At 40.1% G+C, this 25,621-nt stretch overlaps 1 protein-coding gene across 5 annotated transcripts in view; it reads right to left on the minus strand.

The window, feature by feature from the left end:
* ATP8A1 (ATPase phospholipid transporting 8A1) overlaps positions 1 to 25,621 on the minus strand; it is a 257,539-nt gene that overhangs the window by 112,530 nt on the left and 119,388 nt on the right. For all 5 annotated transcript variants that reach the window (XM_054553862.2, XM_024246291.3, XM_024246292.3 and 2 more), the window contains 2 exons: positions 10,184 to 10,268; positions 7,578 to 7,717 (listed from right to left, as the gene is read on the minus strand). In XM_054553862.2, coding sequence (XP_054409837.1) covers positions 7,578 to 7,717; positions 10,184 to 10,268 — 225 coding nt within the window. The remainder of the gene's footprint in view (positions 1 to 7,577; positions 7,718 to 10,183; positions 10,269 to 25,621) is intronic.

The raw sequence follows: 25,621 nt of genomic DNA on the forward strand, positions 1-25,621 counted from the left end.
TGCACAATTGATTTCATTTTTCAAGTCTCCAATATTTTATACACATTCTTGCTTTCTTCAAAAGCAAGTTGGCAACATAACTTACAGATTATTAGCATGGGATCTGGAATTAAGACAGAACTGGGATTTGCATCCCTGCTCTGCCAACCACTGGATATGGGTCCCTGAGCAAGTAACTTACCTAAGAATCAACTTTCACAACAGCAAGATAAGCCTAATAATGCAGATTTAATAAGGATGCTGTGCAGATGAAATTACATCAGTTATCACAAACATTTTTGAGTATATTAGGAAAAAATGTTGAATACGTACTTATGACAGTTATATTTTTGTAAAACACTGTTAAAATTAATAAATTATTCACATTATAAAATGCAAAAACTAAAAAAGATGAGATAAAACAAATAGAAGTTCTAACATTTTCTTGCTTACCCCAATGGATCATGTTGTGTCTCACTTTAGAGGCCCTCCAACTAAATAATCAGGGTAAAGAGTGGAAGATGCAGAGCTTAGTAAATGCTCAGAAAGTGGCAGGTCTAATTAAATGAGCTAACTACAAATGTTCTTAAGCAAATAGAACAGGAAACTACTGGAATTTTAAACCACGAAATCACCCATACATCATGTAAATTTTCATTTCGTTTTTAGCACAAATGAAAGTGATATGTGCAGCTACTAAGAATAGATGTGGTAGTTTTATCTGAAAAAGCATTCCATTCTAATACAAAAGTTACTGTGAACTTGGCAGTCATGAATGCTCAAGAAAAGTCCTGTTTTCCATTAAGTTTTATATTTCTCTAGGAATCCTCTAAACCATTTGTTGCCATATGTTGCAAAGGGCACTAAATTGTTGTTTAGTCACACTGAGTGTAATGGTTGATCTATATTACACCACATCAAGGGACTCTTTAACCATCCCCCAAATGCCAACCACGTTTTTGGGAGGGGTAAAGGAAATAATGTAAAAAAGGATCACTACCTCACTGTCCTATCTTAGTGCCTTATCTCAGTGCCCAGGGCACTAAAGACTCTCTGGAATGACATTGTTTTAGTTTACAAGTTCACCACTTATCTCCCACCACTGAAACATAAGGCAGAAATTCTTCTATCCTCTCCCTGCTGAGCCCCAGAGCCTAGAACAGAACCTGCCACGCAGCGGTGCTCAGATATTTGTTGCTGAATCTTTCCAACCCATGATTTTCTCACATTTATATATTAAGTAACTTTGAAGACAGGTTTTATAAATGAACGAGTCTAAACTTCTAAAGAATGCCTTCTGTAAAATTATTGGCTTCTTTTCTAACATACCCCTAAATTAATCCTTAGTGATAGCACATTTGATACCAGTGCCTTCAATGCGTGGAAAGCACGAACTAGATTTGTTAATAGGGGGCAGGCTTTCATTAAGCAAGTACTTATTAAGCTCCAACTTCTGAATTAATTATTTAAATGAATAATTCATTTATTCATCAAATATTTATTGAGTGGTTAACATAGGCTAGTCAGTCAAGCGCTGGAGACACAGTGATAAATATGATAAACACAGTCCCTGCTTTCGTGAAACTTCAATCTAGTGGATGACATACATCAATCACAAACTACAAAATGCATATAAAACACAACATTGCTATCTGATCAAAAAAGGCCTGACAGCAGAATTACAGTGTTCTGAGTTTACTCTTAAGCTCAGAAATGATCCTCTAACCCATAACCTATTTTAGAAAAACTTGAACAGATAAAAGCATTGGATAAGTTTCCATTAAAAAAAAAGTTTCCCAATCCACGAATCATAATAAGAGAAAAATAAAAATCTTATCACCAGGGAAATACTGCTTTAATCAGTGATGAATCTAGGCAGGTATTATAGCTTACGCTGTTTTCTGTAATTCTCAAGATAAATTATTTGCTTTCAGAAACAAAGAAATTATTAGTAGGTAATCTATGCAGTACTAAAGACATAACTGCATTTTTCTATTGAAGCAAATAAATATTAAACATTTTCAAAAAATTATGTATTCCACGAAGGCACGCCTTCATATTTCAAACAACGGTTTAATTATAAAATAAGGAAGAAAGACCAGAGACTTCTACACTATTAATTTTCAAAGGAATCTAGTAGCATAGTATGAATATGAGACAAAACATAATTTACGTGTCTTAGAAATAAGTTAGAATAAAAGTAAACAAATTTTAACAAAGAATAGAAGCTCAGGCCAAAAAGAAGTGATATCACCCTGGCTCCTGATATATTAAAGTGACAGATCAAAGGTGAGAAATTTCAGAGAAACCCCTGCCAGTGAAACACAGAACTTCATAATTATTCTGTTATTTACAATTCTTCTTGAGAAAATACAAAATTTTAATTTAAAAAACCTGATTTAGGCAAAGCACGGTGGCTCAGGCCTGTAATCCCAGCAGTTTGGGAGGCCGAGGGGGGTGGATCACGAGGTCAGGAGATCGAGAACATCCTGGCCAACATGGTGAAACCCCGTCTTTACTAAAAATACAAAAATTTGGCTGGGTGTGGTGGCATGCGCCTGTAGTCCCAGCTATTCAGGAGGCTGAGGGAGGAGAATCGCTTGAACCCAGGAGGCGGAGGTTGCACTGAGCCGACACTGCACTCTAGTCTGGCAACAGAGCGAGACTCCGTCTCAAAAAAAAAAAAAAAAAAAAAAAATTCTGATTTAAAAAATATAGGCTGACACTGTAAGTGGTTTCCCAATCTAAAATTATGAGTCCTAATATGTTGACTACCTTTCAAAAGAACAAGGGTGAGATAAAACAGGTCAAGTTTGCTGTCTGAAAGAATGAGACCACTGTAAATTCTCTCAAGTGGTGACGAAGAGATTAAGAGGTGTTACTGTCCACAATGCCCAACGTGAACCTGCAATTCTCCTTCGCAAAGTGGGTCAAGACAACTGAAATATCCAATATGATAATCCCATCTGCATTTTAACCATGTGAGCTTTCTTATTCCTGAACAAGTTAGGCCTTCCTAGTAATCAATGTCACCTCTTGATTTATTAACAGCAAAAGAAAAAATAAACAAAAAAGATGTGTCGGCAACTGATTCGTGAAATGACTCTCAGCGTTAAAATTTTTAGAAATATCCTGAAAAGCTTACCATATGAATGCAAGTATTGGAGCTCAAACAGTACAGTTTTGGAACCGAGCTGATAATTATATTTTATAGATAGATTTAAAAGTCCCAAATCCTCTCATCTCGCGATGACTGTCAACAGGGATAACAATAGCTAGTGGACTTTTTCACTTTCCATATCCTCCTTCCCGTAGTGTGCCCCAAGAGTGAAGGCAGCGCATTCTAGCACTCAGTGTGCTGGGTAGTAACATACCTGAGTAACTAAGCATCACAAAGGACAAATGCCTTCTTGTATATTTTTGGTCTATTTGGATTTTTTTTTCAGCTTATGCTAGGAGTTACACTACCCAAAGGAATAAGGATTCAACTTAATTTTAAAAACTGAATTACCAGTTTGAACAAACATTGGAGGAACAAGAGGGAGAGAGCAGCATTTAAAAGTACAACCTTAATCCTATTGTAACATTTCCTCTTATTTTGTACTAAAATATTATTTTAGGAAAAACTTTACAAATCTTTTACATTTTGAATGTTGTGAATGTAATACCACCATTAATGTGGCAATGACATATCAATTCAAATATGTTCAGAAACATCTTGCATACGGGCACAATGATGTTCTGATCTTTTGAGGAATTCGTTTTCTAAAAAGTCCACATACAAATGTAATATATGGTTTTCAAACTGTGCTTAGTGGATCCTCAGAGTCACAACAAGCCCTGCCTGGAGCACCCACGAGGGCAAGGTGGAGGCTGAGGGGAAAGCCAGTTTGGATCTCCTCTCTACTCTTTCACTCCAGCCAAAGCAGCCCTGCTTTCGTCAATTATATATATTATGATTAAGGTAATGTTTGTTTGGAAAATTCTGTTCTTAAAAAAAAAAAGATGTGAAAATAACCCTCACAGTTTAAAAATTCACTGTCTGACATGCTAAGTCCAATAATGACATGCTAAGTCCAATATTATGGTCTATGTAAAAATGGATTCCAATCACATAAAAAATAGATTACATAAACGGCATGTCTCAGTTAAAGTAGGTAAGGAAGAAGACAATGGATGAACCCTAGGACTGTATTTGCTCAATTTAAAGCCAGGGTAACATACTGGAAGAATCTGTGGTCTGACATGCTGAAACTTGCCTCACTAGAGTGGTTTTAATGGCAGTAAATCACAACTTCTTAACCCTCATCCCAGCTGATTTTAACAAAGAATAGAATCTGAGACCAAGAAAGAAGTGATATAACCCTGGCTCTCTATATTAAAAATCCTACAGTTCTCCTATGATCACAGTTAATAGAAACACTTCCGAAAAACAGCTTGGTCACAAAGATCCCTGTGTTGTTTATTTATTTATTTTTACCTTGAGACAGGGTCTTACTCTGTCACCCAGGCTGGAGTGCAGTGGTACTTTCACAGCTCACAGCAGCCTCAGCCTCCTGGGCTCAGTCAATTCTCCCTGCCTTAGCCTCCTGAGTAGCTGGGACCACAGGTGCATGCTACCACATCCAGCTAATTTTTAAAAATTATTTATAGAGACAGAGTCTCCCCCTATGTTTGCCCAGGCTGGTCTCAAACTCCTGGGCTCAATGATCCTCCCACCTTGGTCTCCCAAAATACTGGAATTACAGGTGTGAGCCATCACATCTGGTCTATTTTGTCTATTCTTTTTCCCTAAAATGATGTCTGCTCTCCTCTAACTGGTAAAATAATCCTGGGAGGCCCAATTCAAAAATTACCACCTCTCCAAAAGCTTCCTTCAGATCAAATTTGTGGGCGACCTTTTTGGGTTCCTCAAGATTTCTTCATTTAGGGAATTTGCTCAGACCGTGGTACCCAGGGCCACAGTCTCATCTGCTTGTGCATGAGCATGTAAACATGAACTGCTTGATGAAAGTTATTTAAATGGATCACCAAATGAAGCTCCAGTTTCAGGAGTAGAGATGGACACAGAATCAGTCTTCATTTGGAGTAGCCTGGCTGAATAAATGACCCAATCTCTTAATCTTTCTGGATCTTAGATTTTCAACAACAGAGAGCATGGCTTACTATGAAGTAAAGACAAATTAGTTATAAATTCCCATTTTATAACAGGAATTTATAACTAATTTGTCTTTACTTCATAGTAAGCTATGCTGTAACATAAACATTTTATAACATAAAATTAGTTTATAGACTATTTTAGTTTATAAACTAATTTTATAACAAATTGCTTATAAATTCATTTATTTTAGGTAAAAAGCAGTCATAAGGGAGGTTTCTGTCATCTGTAAACTATACATAGTTTACATAGATGCATACAGACACATATATAGATGTATGCGTATATGTGTATACGCACACCCCCCCGACTTTTAATGGATTGCCTCAGTCAACTTAAATTTTAATGTAGCTCATGATTGCCATCTGCTGGGAAAACACTGAACATCTAGTTCAGTTAAAAGCTGGAGGTTGCAAGGCTTTTAATCAGTTCTTAAAAGAACAAGAAACAAAACTGTTAAACCTAGAAAATCTAATCTATAAAAAACTCTAGGGCATCCAGAGAGTAAGGATATTAGGTACATTAAACATTCAACTCTAGAACTGAAGTTGTGCTTCAAGTGGAAACAATTTAATATGTTTAGAATCCATTTTCAATTTTTTTTATATTCTGACATTACATATTAATTCTGTCTCATGAGAATGGGCAGCAAGGCTGCCTTATATTCAGAGACACGAAAAAAAATCATTTCCAAACTGGCTTTTTTTTTTAATTCTTAAAAGAGTAAGAGAAGCAAAGATTAAAAATCAATAGCACTAATGCTTTAAGATATGTGACTTTAGTTGGGCAGATTAAAAGAGATTATGATTATGGCCTCAGTATTTTATTTCACTACATAAATACCCCAAAGACATAATCATATATAAATATGTTAGGAAATGGAGAGAGAGAAGGTGGAGGGAGAGAGAGAAGGTGGAGGGAGGGAGTGCGGAGGGAAGGAGTGGGGAAGATAGGCAAGAGACATTGAAATAAGTCAATTGATAACAAGCCCCCTGGTGTGTGTATACCTATAAAATTTAGGGTGGGAGTATCATGCTGGAAGATACCATACATGCTATCGCATGTCTTTTTATAAATAAGCAGAATAAAAAGTTAAGTTCAAATATAAGGAGGAGATATCTAGATATATCTACATATCTATCTATATATATACAGGTATGATATATGTGAGCTTATATTTATATTTAGGTATCTTCCCCTTACAAAATATAAAGGCTATATGAGAAACAATCACCTTCCATAGAAAGTGATAATCTGTTGAGGAGACAGGAGACCAATATCTCAAGTTGCATATGGCAACCTTGTGCAATAAAGAAAACCATCTGCAGCTAGAACATGGCATCCCCACATTACATAAAGGGAGGGGACATGAGGAGCAGAGGGGGGAAATAGTCCAGGGAGGTACTGGTGGCACCAGTCACCTTTCAAGACAGAGGCACAAGGAAGCACACAGTTTGATAGAGAGGAAAGAAGAACAAAATATCAGCCTTTATCAAGTAAACCCCAGCAGACAGGCTACTTTGATTCTATGCAATACAAACATGAGTGCTATTGAAGAGTTATCTAATGGCAAGCTAGAGGTTAGAATGAAGTCGCTTGAGTGATTTAGAGCATGAATACTGGAGGAAGAGTGAGGATTCTGGCTCTCTCTATTAGGAGCTGTGTACTCTCAGCCAAATTACTTCCCCTCTCTGTTGCCTTGGATTCTTCATCTATAAGATAGGAATAATTAGCACCTCAAAGGGACGTTGTGAGGACTAGATTAATAGATGAAAGTGCTATGAACAGCACCTGGCACACAGCAAGTGCTACACAAAAATGTTTTCTTAATTAAGGAAGCAAGATTCTTGCTATTTATGTAGCATCAATCATAATGTATCCATCACTTTCTGGCTTAATAGCCTTGGTTTCTTTATCTGTAAAATGAGGACATTTACAGCTGTGACAGAAATAATACAGGTATATGTTTGTCACAATGACTGGGCAAGTGTAAGCACTGGATAACTCTCTTATATATATTATCAGCTATGCAAGCTGTGTGATTACAGTACTATTTTATACTGCATTGCATATTATACTTATTATTAACTCAAAGTACACATCATGTATGTAATGTGTGCGTGTGTGTAGGGGCATGTTCCATATCCCCAGAGATCCAGAAACTGAAATACGTTGGCAAGGAGATTGCTAGACTGGCCAAACTTTGACCCAAAATTGTGAAAAGAGTGAAGATCTATACAAAGTAATGTCTAACCCCAAAGGTTTCTCAGCAACATTTTAATGCATATTAATACTTGTTAATGCTTAGATGATGAGAGGGTATTCAACAGTGAATGGTATGTCAAGATATTTTGATTTTTATTCCATTGGTTCCTTGAATAAAGATCAAAACTCTCTGGAAACTAAACCCTCTGTATGATCAACAGAATCATCCATGTACCTTTTCAATCAACTCGTAACTCTCTTCGAGTTTGAGCAGCCTGTTCTGCACAGACGTAGATGCTCGCTGATAGACTGCTCTCCACTCCTGAAAGTCGCTCTCTGAAATCTCAGCCACAGCAAAACATAAAGTTCTTAACCCTGAAAAAGATAGCATAAATCACCCAACACACCAAAGAAGATTTTCTTCAGAAGTCTGAGGTTTCTGTTTTTATTTCACAAAGTCTCATTTTGAAAAAAGTGATTCCATACAAACAATATGCTGAAGTCCAATTAAATTATGACAAAAACTTTGTATAAAATGTAGATGAATGTTCCCCTGGTCTTTAAAATTGGTACCCTGCTTCTAATTCCCAACCCTTTTAATCCATCTTCCATGCATAGTGTGGCGTTTCTAAAATCCGAATCTTATCAAGCAATTCTTTTGCTTCGAATGTTCCAATTTTTCCCCAAGACAAAATTTAAGCCCCAAAGTACGGCTTATACAGGTTTCATCAGGTGCCTTCACTCTCATTCCCTGCCATTCACTTCCCACATACGGGGGTCTTTGCACATGCTGGTAACTTTTTCTCCATTCTGCTTTTCCCAACGACTGCCCACTGTCTGCCTTGCAAGTAGTTTAAGACTTAGCTCTGAAAATCAGCTCTCTGATGCATCCTACTCTCACCCAGATGCCAAAGGCGGTAACACTCCTATGGCGTGAGTGACAATGTTTTACAGTTTTTCTTGTGTGTCTCCTCTATTAAAGCACTTGGAAAGCAGGGACCCAGAGTTCTTCAGAGTAACTCAGTACAAAGCATAGTGGCTGACTTATTATAGAGGCCTCAGATGTTTACGAAGGAAGAGAGACCCCGGTGGGGTCTATTGGGAAAGCCACCTTCCTCTTACTAGGATATATGACTGCATTTATTACTATTCTTTGTCATCATAAATCTGTAGTTTAAAAGTCTAAGTATAGTTGAGGGATAGTGGCAAAAAAGAACTGCCAGCAGATACACCCCGGGAAAACAATCAAAGCTGATATGTAAAGTGACCCACCCTGTGTCTGGTGCCTGCCAATTTCGTAACTCACATCTCTCTCAGCCAGAAAAAAGTAGATGGACTGGAAGAAACGAGAGGCCAAAACACTTGTCAGCTACCCACGGAAGCAGTTATCCAGGTTCACAAGAAGACAATGCCCTCACTTCAGGTCATTTAACTCTTAGAATGACTAGGACCAGACGCTAGGCTTAGTGATCTCAAGACAAAATGTGTTTAAGGGAACATGTCAGAAGTAAGAAGCAAGGAACATACAAAGTTCCCAGAGAACTCTACCTTCCAAGAAAGGGTGGTCTATTGCCAGATCACTGAGAGTGGAACTTAAATCTCTGGGGCCATCTTAGGACATGTTTTTCTCTCTTGGAAACTTGGCTGGAAAACTTACTGGAGGGTAGTCATGGGGAGAAGTGTCATCAGCCCAGGGCCAGAAAGAATAGGGTGGAGGTGGGGGCCAAACCATTAAAATCTAAGAGTTGAGTATCTTTAACACCACATCCAGAGAGGAGAAAGATGCCCTCAGTTCTCCTCCAAAACAAGAAAAACCTGTGTTGTATGCTGGGTAGGTTGCACCTGCCAAAGACTGAGGCTGGGCTTTAAAGAATCTGAATCCTATGAATATATATGTTTCCCTGCTTTTACATTTTGAAGAACTACACAGAGGTTTTTCAAAAGCCATCTTTTTTTTTTTTTTGGTTTGGCTTTTGTTTTTGCCTAGTGTTTTAAAAAACATTCCTATCTTTTCTCTGCCTGAATTAACAGGAAAAAGTATTTGATCAGGTCAGTTTGGTGCCACTGGCAACAGTTCCAGCTGAAACAGAAAGGAGTGAAAACTGAAACTGGAGATTTAGATTCAGCTATAACTACCATTGCCAAGTACGAGATAAGACTACAAATTCTTGTAGTAACTGACTCTCATGTTTAACAACCCTCGCTGCCTTTCATCTAACCTAGATCCTCTCTCTAGACTATGTACTGCTTTGCCTTGCACATAATATATTTCGGGAGGACAGAAAGACAGGGCAAAGCTTGTTTATCCTATTTTGGATTCTCAGGCCTCACACAGAGCCTGGCATGTGGTAGGGGCTCTGTAAAAAAAATCTTGAGTTGTAATAAATTGAATAACAATTTTAATAGTTACATAAGTTTTTAATAGAAAGTCTTGAGTTGAAACTAAATTTAATAGTTATTTTAACAGTTTAGGTTTATTTCTTTCTTATTCAGATTAGAATATCTGTTTTTTTTTTTGAGTCTTGTTTCTTTTCCTAATGAATTGCTCGAGATACAAAGTGAAGTATCTAAATGGTAAATATGATCCACCCTAAAAGTAAAACATTTATAGGCCCTACCATCTAAAACGTGGGAACAAAGTTGCTCAAAATTTTAATAAATATAGTTTTAGGAAAGTAAAATAAAAATACAGGCTGGGAACAGCATATAGTAATATCTAAATTGCCAACAGCTGACATCTTACTTTAGGAATCTCTAAGTCTAATAATAATAAGGATCCTGCAAGGTATCAGAAGTATATGATTTCTTTTTAATCATGCTTTATTGCCGAATTACACTTACCTTCTGTAGCAAACTGCTCTAAATGTTTTAGGGTAATTTCTTTGTATTTTGATGTCTCCGCCAGTCGATCATAAATTACAGTATCCTGGAAAACAAACAGAGGGTAAAATGACTTAATTAAGCATTCTGAGTTTAATAAAGTTGATGTTGGTAACAATAGCAGTAAGAAATCAGGGTAACAAGCACCAATCTCTTTTAGCATTCGTTTTAAAGAACAAGATATTTTTGTCTAATAATACTATTTCGCTAGCGACATTAAGTAGTAAGTCTCTAGTCTTGCATCTTCATCTTTCCTCTTTCTGAATAAAACTGTAGTTATTCCCATGTTCATATCTCATATTCTACCTCACTTACCTTCCACATGCTGCAAGATCTACCCCAACCCAGAAGGTTTTCCAGAACACCTTCATAGGTATTCATAGGTGCTGCAAGGAAGAACGGTCCAGAACTCAAGTAAGTTTGGGAAACGCTGGACTGAGCAAAGCAACAGAGCTTGTCTTGCTGCAATAATCCTCGGGGACTTTAAAATGCCAGTGTGCACAGTGGATCTCGAAGGGGCTACATGCTATGTGCCCCAAACTCGTTGAATCACAGAACTTTTTAGGGGTTAGAGCATGTTTATGGGACCAGTGCTCACAGAAGAACAAACTTTAAGAAATACAGGACTAAATCCACTGAGAGGGCCAGTGGGTATTGTGGGGAGAACCTTGGACAAATCTCGAAATGCCTTAAATAGCTGAATATTTCTGATTGTGTCACTTTAGCTTTAAGACTCAGTTTACATTAATCTGTAAAATTTTGTTACCAGATTATGTTTAAAGTCCTTTTCAGCTTTAACTTCATGCACCACTTATGCTTCTTTAGTTTTTGCTCTTTTATAAACTGCCTACTATTCCTTTAGTTATTACCCAGCTTTGGTTTAGTGCTTTAAGAATTTTAGTGTTCAACCTTCATGGTTTTATTAGACCAGGAAAAAATAAATCATTTATCTGCAATTACTTTCTCAGTGGTATTACCCATTTTGGGGTCTCCAGTCTCAGGACTGATATTTGGAAGCAGACTAATGGAGTATGATTTAGAACCCTTGAGAGAAACACAATTTAGTGACCTCAGAACAGATGGAGTAATCCAAGCTGCAATTCTGAATTTCTTTTCATTTTTCAGTGATGGAATGGGAAGCGGGGCAAAGCAAAAGGAAATAAAAGTTTCCCCTCATGGCTCCTTCCTGAGAATGAGAAGAATCATTTGTAAATTCTTCTTTTAAGAAGAATTAAATTTGAAAATAATATTTTCAATGATATTAATACATTCCATTCTAAAACTAAGAAAATATTTGAAAACATTAAAATCATGAAAACAAAAGTGATAAGTAATATAGTTAAAAGGATTAAATTCTGTACTGTATCCAAACATTCTAGTGGAAGACACTGACGTTTAGAATGGGAAAAATTAATTTTCTACCTTCTTTATAGTGTTGAGAAAAAGCAGAAGAAAGATGTGGCCTTCTGCACTAAATGTATAGTATGTTTTTAAAATGAAAATCGCAATTGGCTGGCCATGCCTACATATGAAAAATGAATAAACACTGTGAAGGTTAACACTGAGTGTCAACTTGATTGGATTGAAGGATACAACGTATTGATCCTGGGTGTGTCTGTGAGGGTGTTACCAAAGGAGATTAACATTTGAGTCAGTGGGCTGGGGAAGGCAGACCCACCCTTAATCTGGGTGGGCACAATCTAGTCACCTGCCAGCAAATATAAAGCAGGCAGAAAAATGTGAAATGGCAAGACTGGCCTAGCCTCCCAGCCTACATCTCTCTCCTGTGCTGGATGCTTCCTGTCCTTGAACACCGGACTCCAGGTTCTTCAGTTTTGGAACTCAGACTGGCTTTCCTTGCTCCTCAGCCTGCAGGTCCCACGGCCTATTGTGGGACCTTGTGATTGTGTGAGTTAATGCTTAAGAAACTCCCCTTTATATATATATATTTATTCTATTAATTCTGTCCCTCTAGAGAACCCCGACTAATACAGATTTTGGTACCAAGAGTGGTTCTAGAGGAAAAGAATATTGAGATAGAGTTCTTTCATTGGTTTTGGGGTTTCTGGAGGTGGCTGCTTAATATGATTAGACCCCAAAATGCTAAGGACTCTACTTCTAGTAGTATGGAGAACACTGATAGTCCTTGGCATAAACTGTTTGGAGAGTTATGTAAAATAAATGCATTTGACATTCCTGATTGTTCGTTCATGACAGACAATGAGTTCAGTGACTCTATACATAATACCTTTGGCCATATGTGGAGAACCAAGGAACATAATGAAGCTGGTTGGTTGCTCCTAAGTTCAGTGGACAAAGTAATGAAAGAAAATGATGAACTCAGGGATTCTATCTCCTGGCTTCAGAAGCAGATACTGAGTCTCAAATCTGCTAAGACTGCCCTGAGTGAGAGTCTTATCTCCTGCAGGGAAAGAGCTGAAATTGTGGAAAAACAGACACAAGCTGTTATCATGCGAATGGCTGACCTGCAAGGAAAGGTGCATGCACAGCCTCAACAGGTGTCTACTGTTAAAGGGAGGACACTGATTGGAAAAGAATGGGACCCTGCAACTTGGAATGGGGACGTGTGGGAGGACCCTGATGAAGCTGGGGACACTGAATTTGTAAACTCTGAGGAACCTTTTTTGCCAAAAGTAACAGCTTCCCCATCCCCAGTAGTGGCAACATTCCCTCTCTGAACCATGCTGCCATCAGCCTTTCCACCTTTGTCTGAGGAGCTAAACCTTGTGCTGCCTGAGGTAACAATGATGGCCTCCCCTGAGGCAGTTGCCAGGCAAGATGATGTTGATTCTCTTCAGGAGCCACCCCCAACACCCCTGTTTGCTTCTAGACCTATAACTAAAGTCCCAGCGGGCCCCTAGAGGTGAGGATGAGAGTGTGACTCATGAGGAGATGTGCTACACTCAAAATGAACTGCCTGAATTTTCAAATTTATATAAGCAGAAAACTGCTAGGTCGAATGGATAAAAGACTAATTTGAGGCTGGGTCCCCTAGAGGAAGGACCCCACTACGTAACCAACAATTTATGCTGTTAATCTTTCTCCCATCCTTCCCCAAAGAGACCTCTGGCCTTTCACCAGGGTAACTGTGAATTGGTGAAAGGGAAATGATCAGAAATTTTGGGGACTACTGGACACTGGCTCTGAGCTGACGATGATTCCAGGGGACCCAAAATGTCATTGTGGTCCTCCAGTTAAAATAGGGGCTTATGGAGGTCAGGTAATTAATGGAGTTTTAGCTCAGGTCTGACTTACAGTGGGTCCAGTGGGTCTCCAGGCTCATCCTGTGGTCATTTCCCTGGTGCCAGAATGCATAATTGGCATAGACATACTTAGCAGCTGGCAGAACCCCCACATTTGCTTCCTGACTGGTAGGGTGAGTGCTATTTTGGTGCGAAAGGCCAAATGGAAGCCATGAGAGCTGCCTCTCCCTAGAAAATGGGAGAGGCAACCTACAAAATGGGAGAAAATTTTCGCAACCTACTCGTCTGACAAAGGGCTAATATCCAGAATCTACAATGAACTCCAACAAATTTACAAGAAAAAAACAAACCACCCCATCAAAAAGTGGGCGAAGGACATGAACAGACACTTCTCAAAAGAAGACATTTATGCAGCCAAAAAACACATGAAAAAATGCTCACCATCACTGGCCATCAGAGAAATGCAAATCAAAACCACAATGAGACACCATCTCACACCAGTTAGAATGGCAATCATTAAAAAGTCAGGAAACAACAGGTGCTGGAGAGGATGTGGAGAAATAGGAACACTTTTACACTGTTGGTGGGACTGTAAACTAGTTCAACCCTTGTGGAAGTCAGTGTGGCGATTCCTCAGGGATCTAGAACTAGAAATTCCATTTGACCCAGCCATCCCATTACTGGGTATATACCCAAAGGACTATAAATCATGCTGCTATAAAGACACATGCACACGTATGTTTATTGCAGCATTATTCACAATAGCAAAGACTTGGAACCAACCCAAATGTCCAACAATGATAGACTGGATTAAGAAAATGTGGCACATATACACCATGGAATACTATGCAGCCATAAAAAATGATGAGTTCATGTCCTTTGTAGGGACATGGATGAAATTGGAAATCATCATTCTCAGTAAACTATCGCAAGAACAAAAAACCAAACACCTCATGTTCTCACTCATAGGTGGGAATTGAACAATGAGAACACATGGACACAGGAAGGGGAACATCACACTTCGGGGACTGTTGTGGGGTGGGGGGAGGGGGGAGGGATAGCATTGGGAGATATACCTAATGCTAGATGACAAGTTGGTGGGTGCAGCGCACCAGCATGGCACATGTATACATACGTAACTTACCTGCACCTTGCGCACATGTACCATAGAGCCTAAAGTATAATAATAATAATAATAATAATAATAATAATAATAATAATAATAATAAAAAGAAAAAGAAAAAAAAAAGTAACATGCTATAAAAAAAAAAAAGTAAATCAAAAACAATAAAAACAATATCACATCCCTGGAGGGATTGCAGAGATTAGTGCCACCATCAAGGACTTGAAAGATGCAGGGGTGGTGATTCCCACCACATCCCCATTCAACTCTCCCATTTGGCCTGTGTGGAAGACACATGGATCTTGGGGAATGACATTGGATTATCATAAGTTTAACCAAGTGGTGACTCCAATTGCAGATGCTGTACCAGATGTGGTTTCATTGCTTGAGCATATCAACACATCTCCTGGTACCTGGTATGCAGCCACTGACTTGGCAAATTCCTTTTTCTCCACTCCTGCCCATAAGGCCTACCAAGCAATTTGCCTTCAATATACCTTTACTGTCCTACCTCAGGGGTATATCAACTCTCATGCTTTGTGTCACGATCTTATTGAGACCTTGATTGCTTTTCACTTCCACAAGATATCACACTGGTCCATCACACTGATGACATTATGCTGATTGGCTCTAGTGAGCAAGAAGTAGCAAACACATTGGACTTATTGGTGAGACATTTGCGTGCTAGAGGATGGGAAATAAACCTGCCTAAAATTAAGGGACCTTCTACTTCAGTAAAATTTCTAGGGGTCCAGTGGTGTGGGGGCTGTTGAGATATTCCTTCTAAGGTGAAGGATAAGTTGTTGCATTTGGCCCCTCCTACAATGAGAGGCACAATGCCTAATGGGCTTATTTGGATTTTGGAGGCATCACATTCCTTATTTGGGTGTGTTACTCTGGCCCATTTATCGAGTGACCCGAAAGGCTGTCAGTTTTGAGTGGGGTCCAGAACAGGAGACAGGTCCAGGCTGCTGTACAAGCTGCTCTGCCACTTGGGCCACATGAGCCAGCAGATCCAATGGTGTCTGAGGTGTCAATGGCAAATAGGGATGCTGTTTGGAGCCTCTGGCAGGCCTCCATAGGTGAATCACAGTGGAGGCATCTAGGATTTTGCAGCAAGGCCCTGCCATAATCTGCAGGTAGCTACTCTCCTTTTGAGAGACAGCTCTTGGCTTGTTACTGGGCTTTGGTGGAAATTGAACATTTGACCATGAGTCATCAAGTCACGGTGCGACCTGAACTACCTATCATGAACTGGTTGCTTTCTGACCCATCTAGCCATGAAGTGGGTCGTGCACAGCAGCACTGCATCATCAAATTGAAGTGGTATGTATGTGATCGGGCTTGAGCAGGTCCTGAAGGCACAAGTAAGTTACGTGAGGAAGTGGCTCAAATGCCCATGGTCTGCACTCCTACCACTCTGCTTTCTCTCCCCAGTCTGCACCAATGGCCTCACAGGGAGTTCCCTATGATCAGTTGACAGACGAAAAGACTAGGGCCTAGTTCACAAGACGGTTCTGAACCATATGCAGGCACTACCCGAAAGTGGACAGCTGCAGCACGACAGCCCCTTTCTAGGACATCCCTGAAGGACAGCAGTGAAGGGAAATCTTCCCAGTGGGCAGCATTTCAAGCAGTGCACCTGGTTGTGCACTTTGCATGGAAGGAGAAATGGCCAGATGTGTGATTATATACTGATTTATGGGCTGTAGCCAATGGTTTGGCTGGATGGTCAGAGACTTGGAAGAAGCATGACTGGAAAATTGGTGACAAATAAATCTGGGCAAGAAGTATGTGGATGGACCTCTCTAAGTGGTCAAAAACTGTGAAGATATTTGTATCTCATGTGAGTGCTCACTAACGGGTGATCTCAGCAGAGGAGGATTTTAATAATCAAGTGGATAGGATGAACTGTTCTGTGGACACCACTCAGCCTCTTTCCCCAGCCACCCCTGTCATCACCCAATGGGCCCATGAACAAAGTGGCCATGGTGGCAGGGATGGAGGTTACTCATGGGTTCAGCAACATGGACTTCTATTCACCAAGGCTGACCTGGCTACAGCCACTGCTGAGTGCCCAATTTGCCAGCCGCAGAAACCAACACTGAGCCCTTGATATGGCACAATTCCTCAGGGTAAACAGCCAGCCACCTGGTGGCAGATTTTTGCATCATGGAAAAGGCAGAGGTTTGTCCTCACTGGAATAGACATTTACTCTGAATATGGGTTTGCCTGTCCTGCACACAGTGCTTCTGCCAAGACTACCATCTGTCGACTCACGGTCTTCCACACAGTACTGCCTCTGACCAAGGCACTCACTTTACAGCTAAAGAAGTGTGGCAGTGGGCTCATGCATCCACTGTCACAGTATTCCACACAGCACTGCCTCTGACCAAGGCACTCACTTTATGGCTAAAGACGTGTGGCAGTGGGCTCATGCTCATGGAACTCATTGGTCTTACCATGTTCCCATCATCCTGAAGCAGCTAGATGGATAGAATGGTGGAATGGCCTTTTGAGTCACAATTACAACGTCAACTAGGTGACAACACTTTGCAGGGCTAGAGCAAAGTTCTCCAGAAGGCCGTGTATGCTCTGAATCAGCATTCAATATATGGTATTGTTTCTCCCATAGCCAGGATTCAGGGGTCCAGGAATCAAGGGGTGGAAGTGGAAGTGGCACCACTCACCATCACCCCTAGTGATCCACTAACAACATTTTTGCTTCCTGTTCCTGCGACATTATGTTCTGCTGGCCTAGAGGTCTTAGTTCCAGAGGGAGGAACACTGTCATCAGGAGACACAACAATAATTCAATTAAACTGGAAGTTAAGATTGCCACCTGGACACTTTGGGCTCCTCCTACCTTTAAGTAAACAGGCTAAGAAGGGAGTTATAGTGTTGGCTGGGGTGACTGACCCAGACCACCAAGATGAAATCAGTCTACTGCTCCATAACAGAGGTAGGAAAGAGTATGTATGGAATACAGCAGATCCATTAGGGCATCTCTTAGAATTACCATGCCCTGTGATTAAGGTCAATGGGAAACTACAACAGCCCAATCCAGGCAGGACTACAAATGGTCCAGACCCTTCAGGAATGAAGGTTTGGGTCACTCCACCAGGAAAAAAACCACAACCTGCTGAGGTGCTTGCTGAAGGCAAAGGGAAAACAGAATGGGTAGCAGAAGAAGGCAGTCAACAACACCAGTTACAACTACATGACCAGCTGCAGAAACAAGGACTGTAACTGTCATGGGTATTTCCTCACCAATTCCCCAGCTAACATCATATTGAAAAGGGAAAGGCTGAAAGCTTTCCTCCAAGAACTGGAACAAGATAAGGAAGCCCTCTTTCTTCACAGCTGTTCAAAATAGTACTGGAAGTTGAGGCCAGAGCAATCAACAAGAGAAAGAAATAAAAGGAATACAAATTGGAAATGAGGAAGTCAAATTGTTCCTCTTTGCTGATGACATGATCTTAGATCTGCAAAAACCTGAAGACTCTACCAAAAAACTTAAATTTTGATAAATGAATTCAGTCAAGTTGCAGGATACAAAATCAATGTACAAAAATCAGTAGCACTTCTATATACCAATAATATCTAGATGAGAAAGAAAAAAGCCAATCCCATTTACAACAGTCATAAAAAACATAAAACACCAGGGCCAGGTGCGGTTGGCTCACGCCTGTAATCCTAGCACTTTGGGTGGCTGAGGTGGGCATTCAAGACCTGCCTGAGCAACAGGGTGAAACCCCACCTCTACAAAAAACACAAAAAAGTTAGCCAGGTGTGGTGGCACATGCTTGTAGTCCCAGTTACTCGGGAGTATGAGGTGGGAGGATCATGTGAGCACAGGAAGTCAGGGCTGCAGTGAGCCATGATCATACCACTGCACTCCAGCCTGGGCAGCAGAGTGAGACCCTGCCTCAAAAAAATACACACACACACACACACACACACACACACACACACACACACAGACACACAGATACACACACACAAAATACATAAGAATAAATTTAACCAAGGAGGTGAAAGATCTCTATAAGAAAAACAAAACGCCTGTAATCCCAGCACATTGGGAGCACATTGGGAGGCCGAGGTGGGCTGATCACCTGAGGTCAGGAGTTCAAGACCAGCCTGGCCACCATGGTGAGACCCTGTCTCTACATAAAATACAAAAAATTAGCTGGGCATGATGGCGGGTGACTGTAATCCCAGCTACTCAGGAGGCTGAGGCAGGAGAATCGCTTGAACCCAGAAGGTGGAGGTTGTCGTGAGCTGAGATCGTGCCACCATACTCCAGCCTGGGCGACAAACTCCATCTCAAAAAAAAAAAAAAAAGTAAATAAATTGAAGGTGACACACAAAAAATGGAAAACATCCCATGCCCCACTGGATTGGAATAATATAACTAAAATGACCATATTGCCCAAAGCAATCTATAGATTCAATACAATCCCTATCAAAATGCCAATGCTGAAAATGGCAGATAGGAGGCAGGACTAACTTGCAGCTCCCACTCAGATGGATGGAGCAGCGTGGAGACTCATATTGTGAATTGTCAGGCCTCTGAGCCCAAGCTAAGCCATCATATCCCCTGTGACTTGCACGTATACATCCAGATGGCCTGAAGCAACTGAAGATGCACAAAAGTGAAAATAGCCTTAACGGATGACATTCTACCATTGTGATTTGTTCCTGCCCCACCCTAACTGATACGATATATTCTCCCCCACCCTTAAGAAGGTACTTTGTAATATTCTCCCCCGCCCTTAAGAATGTACTTTGTATGCCTATCCCAAACCTATAAGAACTAATGATAATCCCACCACCCTTTGCTGACTCCTTTTTTGGACTTAGCCCGCCTGCACCCAGGTGAAATAAACAGCCTTGTTGCTCACACAAAGCCTGTTTGGTGAACTCTCTTCACACAGACGTGCGTGACATGAACTTTTGCTCCAAGAACTACCACATGAACATACCAGGAAAGCCAAGAGAATCCATGCTTTTTGAAGGAGGAAGACTGCAGCTGCGGGCTCCATGGGACAGCTGAGGAACTGTGAGTCAGCTTGCTTTCTCAGCTGGGAAGCTTGTAGCTGGGGAAAAGTTCTCAGCCCTGCTCACTGGCTGCTTGGAAATAAACTTGGTGCTGTTGGGGGTGCACAGTGGGAGTGAGACCAGCCTTTTGGGCTGCAGGCTACATGGGTGCTGGGTAAGTCCTGTGGCTGCCAGCTTTCCCCCACTTCCCTGGTGATGTGTGTGATGCAGCAGAGGCAGCCATAATCCCCCTGGGAACATAACTCCATTGGCCTGGGAACCGCACCCCCATCCCCCACAGCAGCCTCAGCAAGTCCCACCCAAGGAGAGTCTCAGCTCAGACATGCCTGACTCTGCCCCTAGCTGATAGTCTTTGTCTACCCGCCCTGGTAGCCCAAAACAAAAGACCATCTCTTGGGAGCTCTATGGCTTCACACCTACTGCCTGACCCTAGGGCAAGCTTGCATCCTCCCTATATTATAGCAGCTGATGAGCTCTTGAAAGTGCCACCTCCTGGCTGGAGGCCAATCAAAACAAAACCAGCACACTTAACAAAAATACAACCAAGGACCCTCTCCAAGTCCACTTCACTACCCTGCTACCTCCACCAAAGCAGGTGCTGGTATCCACAGCTGAGAGACCTGAAGATGGATCATATCACAGGACTTTGTGCAGACACTCCCCAGGACCGGCCCAGAGCCTGGTATCTCTGTGGGGTGGCTAGATCAAGAAGAGAAATAACAATCACTGCAGTTTGGCTCTCAGTAAGCCCCATCCCTAGAGGAAGGGGGAGAACACCAAATCAAGGGAGTACCCCATGGGATGAAAGAATCTAAACAGTTGCCTTTGAGCCCCAGATCTTCCCTCTGACATAGTCTACCCAAATGAGAAGGAACCAGAAAAACAATTCCAGTAATATGACAAAACAAGGTTCTTTAATACCCCAAAAGATCATGCTAAGTCACCACAATGGATCCAATTCAAGAAGAAATCTCTGAATTGCCAGAAACAGAATTCAGAAGGTCAATTATTAAGCTAATCAATGAGACACCAGAGAAAGGTGAAGTCTAACTTAAATAAATCCAAAAAATGATGCAGGATATGACTGGAAAAATCTCCAGTGAAACAGATAGCACAAATAAAAAACAATCGCAGCTTCTGGAAATGAAGGCCACACTTAGAGAAATGGAAAGTCTCAACAACAGATTTGAACAAGTAGAAGAAAGAACTTCAGAGCTCAAAGACGAGGCTTTTAAATTACCAAAATCTGACGAAGATAAAGAAAAAAGAATTTAAAAAAAATGAACAAAGCCTCCAACAAGTTTGGGATTGTGTTAAACGACCAAACCTAAGAATAATTGGTGTTCCTAAGGAAGAGAAATCTAAAAGTTTGGAAAACATATTTGAAGGAATAATCGAGGAAAATTTCCCTGGCCTTGCTAGAGATCTAGACATCCAAATACAAGAAGCTCAAAGAACACCTGAGAAATACATCACAAAAAGATCATCACCTCAGCACACAGTCAGCAGGTTATCTAAAGTCAAGATGAAGAAAAAAATCTTAAGAGCTATGAGGCAAAAACATCAGGTAACCTATAAATGAAAACCTATCAGATTAACAGCAGATTTCTCAGCAGAAACCCTACAAGTTAGAAGGGATTGAGGATCTACCTTTAGCCTCAAATAAAACAATTATCAGCCAAGAATTTTGTATCCAGCGAAACTAAGCTTCATAAATGAAGGAAAGATACAGTCTTTTTCAGAAAAACAAATGCTCAGAGAATTTGCCACTACCAAGCCAGCACTACAGGAACTGCTAAAAGGAGTCTAAATCTGGGAACAAATCCTTGAAATACACCAAAATAGAACTTCCTTAAAGCATAAATCTCGCAGGACCTGTAAAATAATAACACAATGAAAAAAAGGTATTCAGGCAACAAATAATATGATGAATAGAATAGAACCTCACGTGTCAATACTAACATTGGATGTAAATGGCCTAAGTGCTCCACTTAAGAGGTACAGAATGTCAGAATGGATAAGAATTCACCAACCAAGTATCTGCTGTCTTCAAGAGACTTACCTGACACATTAGGGCTCATAAAACTTAAGGTAAAGGGGTGGAAAACGATATTCTATGCAAATGGACACCAAAAGCAAGCAGGAGTAGCTATTCCTATACTAGACAAAACAAACATAAAGCAACAGCAGTAAAAGACAAAGAGGGATATTATATAATGACAAAAGGACTAATCCAACAGGAAATATCACAATCCTAAATATATATGCACTTAACACTGGAGCGCCCAAATTTATAAAACAATTAGTACTAGACTTATAAAGGGAGATAGCAGCACAATAATAGTGGGGACTTCAAATACTCCAATGACAGCACTAGGCAGGTCACCAAGACAGAAAGTCAACAAAGAAACAATGGACGTAAATTATACTGTCGAACAAATGGACTTAACAGATATTTACAGAACACTGTACCCAACAAATGCTGAATATACATTCTATTCATCAGCACATGGAACATTCTCCAAGAGAGACCATATGATAGACCACAAAACAAGTCTCAACAAATTTAAGAAATTTGAAATTATAGCAAGTACTATCTTAGACCACAGTGGAATCAAATTGGAAATCAACTCCAAAAGGAAACCTCAAAACCATGCAAATACATGAAAATTAAATAACCTGCTCCTGAATGATCTTTGGGTCAACAATGAAATCAAGATGGAAATTAAAAAATTATTTGAACTGAATAATAGTGACACAAACTATCAAAACCTCTGGGACACAGCGCAAGGGGTGCTAAGGGGAAAGTTCATAGCACTAAATGTCTACATCAAAAAGTCTGAAAGAGCACAAATAGACAATCTAAGATCACACCTCAAGGAACCAGGGGAACAAGAACAAACCAACCCCAAACCCAGCAGAATAAATTACCAAGATCAGAGCAGAACTAAATGAAATTGAAACAACAACTATAAAATATAAATTAAACAAAAAGCTGGTTCTTTGAAAAGATAAATAAAATTGATAGACCATTAGCGAGATTAACCAAGAAAATAAGAGAGAAGATCCAAATAAGCTCAGTTAGAAACAAAATAGGAGATACTATAATGTAACCAATAAGACCAAAGTACAAAAGATCATTAAAGGCTACTCTGAACACCTCTACGTGCATAAACTAGAAAACCCAGAGGAGATGGACAAATTCCTAGAAATATACAACCCTCCTAGATTAAACCAGGAAGATATAGAATCTCTGAACAGATCAGCGGCAAGACTGAAATGGTAATTAAAAAGTTACCAACAAAAAAGGTCCAGGACCAGACGAATTCACAGCTGAATTCTATCAGACATTCAAAGAAGAATTGGTACCAATCCTATTGACACTATTCCAAAAGACAGAGAAAGAGGGAATCCTTTCAAAATCATTCGATGAAGCCACTATCTCCCAATACCAAAACCAGGAAAGGATATAACAAAAAAAAATACAGACCGATATCCCTGATGAACATACATACAAAAATCCTCAACAAAACTCGCTAACTGAATCCAGCAGCATATCAAAAAGATAATCCACCAGGATCAAGTGGGTTTCATACCAGGGATGCAGGGATGGTTTAACATCTGCAAGTCAATAAATGTGACACACCACATAAACAGAATTAAAAACAAAAACCAGGCCGGGTGTGGTGGCTCACGCCTGTAATCCCAGCACTTTGGGAGGCTAAGGCGGGCAGATGACCTGAGGTCTGGAGTTCGAGACCACCCTGGCCAACATGGAGAAACCCTGTCTCTACTAAAAAAATACAAAATTAGCCAGGCATGGTGGTGCACGCCTGTAATCCCAGCTACTTGGGAGGCTGAGGCAAAAGAATTGCTTGAAGCCAGGAGGTGGAGGTTGCGGTGAGCCGAGATCATGCCATTGCACTCCAGCCTGGGCAAAAATAGTGAAACTCTGTCTCAAAAACAACAACAACAAAAAAAAAAACCCAAAAAACCCCAAAAAAACCCCACATGATCATCTCAATAGATGCAGAAAACACATTTGACAAAACCCAGCATCGCTTTATAATTAAAACCCTCAGCAATATCGACATAGAAGAGGCATACCTTAAGGTAATAAAAGTCATCTATGACAAACCCATAGTCAACATTATACTGAATGGGAAAAAGTTGAAAGCATTCCCCCGAAAACTGGAACAAGACAAAGACGCCCACTTCCACCACTTTTATTCAGCGTAATACGGAAGTTCTAGCCAGAGCAATCAGATAAGAGAAAGAAATAAAGGGGATCCAAACTGGTAAACAGGAAGTCAAACTGTCACTGTTTGCTGATGACATGATCATATACCTAAAAACTCCTCCGAAAAGCTCCTAGAACTGGTAAATGAATTCAGCAAAGTTTCAGGATACAAAATTAATGCACACCAGTAGCTCTGCTATACACCAACAGTGACCAAGCTGAAAATCAAGAACTCAACCCCTTTTACAATAGCTGCAAAAAAATAAAAATACTTAGGAATATACCTGACCAAGGAGGTGAAAGACCTCTACAAGGAAAACTACAAAACACTGCTGAAAGAAATCACAGATGACACAAACAAATGGAAACACATCCCATGCTCATGGATGGGTACAATCAACGTTGTAAAAATGACATACTGCTAAAAGCAATCTACAAATTCAATGCAATTCCCATCAAAATACCACCACCATTCTTCACAATTAGAAAAAATAATCCTAATTCTGTATGGAACCACAGAAGAGTCTGCAAAGCCAAAGCAAGACTAAGCAAAAACAACAAATCTGGAGGCATCACATAACCTGACCTCAAACTATAATATTATATAAGGCCATAGTCACCAAAACAGCATGGTAGTGGTATAAAAATAGGCATATAGACCAATGGAAGAGAATGAAGAACCCAGTAATAAAGTCAAATACTTATGGCCAACTGATCTTCAGCAAAGCAAACAAAAACATAAAGTGGGGAAAGGACACCCTATTCAACAAATGGTGCTGGGATAGTTGGCAAGTCACATGTAGAAGAATAAAACTGGATCCTCACCTGTCATCTTAGACAAAAATCAACTCAAGATGGATCAAAGACTTAAATCTAAGACCTGAAACCATAAAAACTCTAGAAGATAATATCGGAAAAACCCTTCTGGACACTGGCTTAGGCAAAGACTTCATGACCAAGAACCCAAAAGCAAATGCAACAAAGACAAAGATAAATAGATGGGACTTAAACTAAAAAGCACAGCAAAAAATATAATCAGGACAGTAAACAGACAACCCACACAGAGTGGGAGAAAATCTTCACAAAGTATGCATCTGATGAGGGACTAATATCCAGAATCTACAACAAACTCAAATCAGCAAGAGGAAAATAAACAATCCCATCAAAAAGTGGGCTAAGGACATGAACAGACAATCCTCAACAGAAGATATACAAATGGTGAACAAACACATGAAAAAATGCTCAACATCACTAATTACCAGGGAAATGCAAATCAAAACCACAATGTGATACCACCTTACTCCTGCAAGAATGGCCATAATCAAAAACTCAAAAAATAATAGATGTTGGTAGGGATGTGGTGAAAAGAGAACACTTTTACACTGCTAGTGGGAATGTAAACTAGTACAACCACTATGGAAAACAGTGTGGAGATTCCTTAAAGAACTAAAAGTAGAACTACCATTTGATCCGGCAATCCTACTCCTGGGTATCTACCCAGAGGAAAATAAGTCATTATACAAAAAAGATACTTGCACACATGTTTATAGCAGCACAATTTGCAATAGCAAAAATATGGAGCCAGCCCAGACGCCCATAAATCAACAAGTAGATAAAGAAAATGTGGTATCTGTATATACCACGGAATACTACTCAGCCATAAAAAGAGTGAAATAATGGCACTCGCAACAACCTGGATGGAATTGGAGATGATTATTCTAAGTGAAGTAACTCAGAAATGGGAAACC

This window comes from Pongo abelii, chromosome 3 (assembly GCF_028885655.2).
Source record: "Pongo abelii isolate AG06213 chromosome 3, NHGRI_mPonAbe1-v2.0_pri, whole genome shotgun sequence".
NCBI classification, from domain to species: Eukaryota; Metazoa; Chordata; class Mammalia; order Primates; family Hominidae; genus Pongo; species Pongo abelii.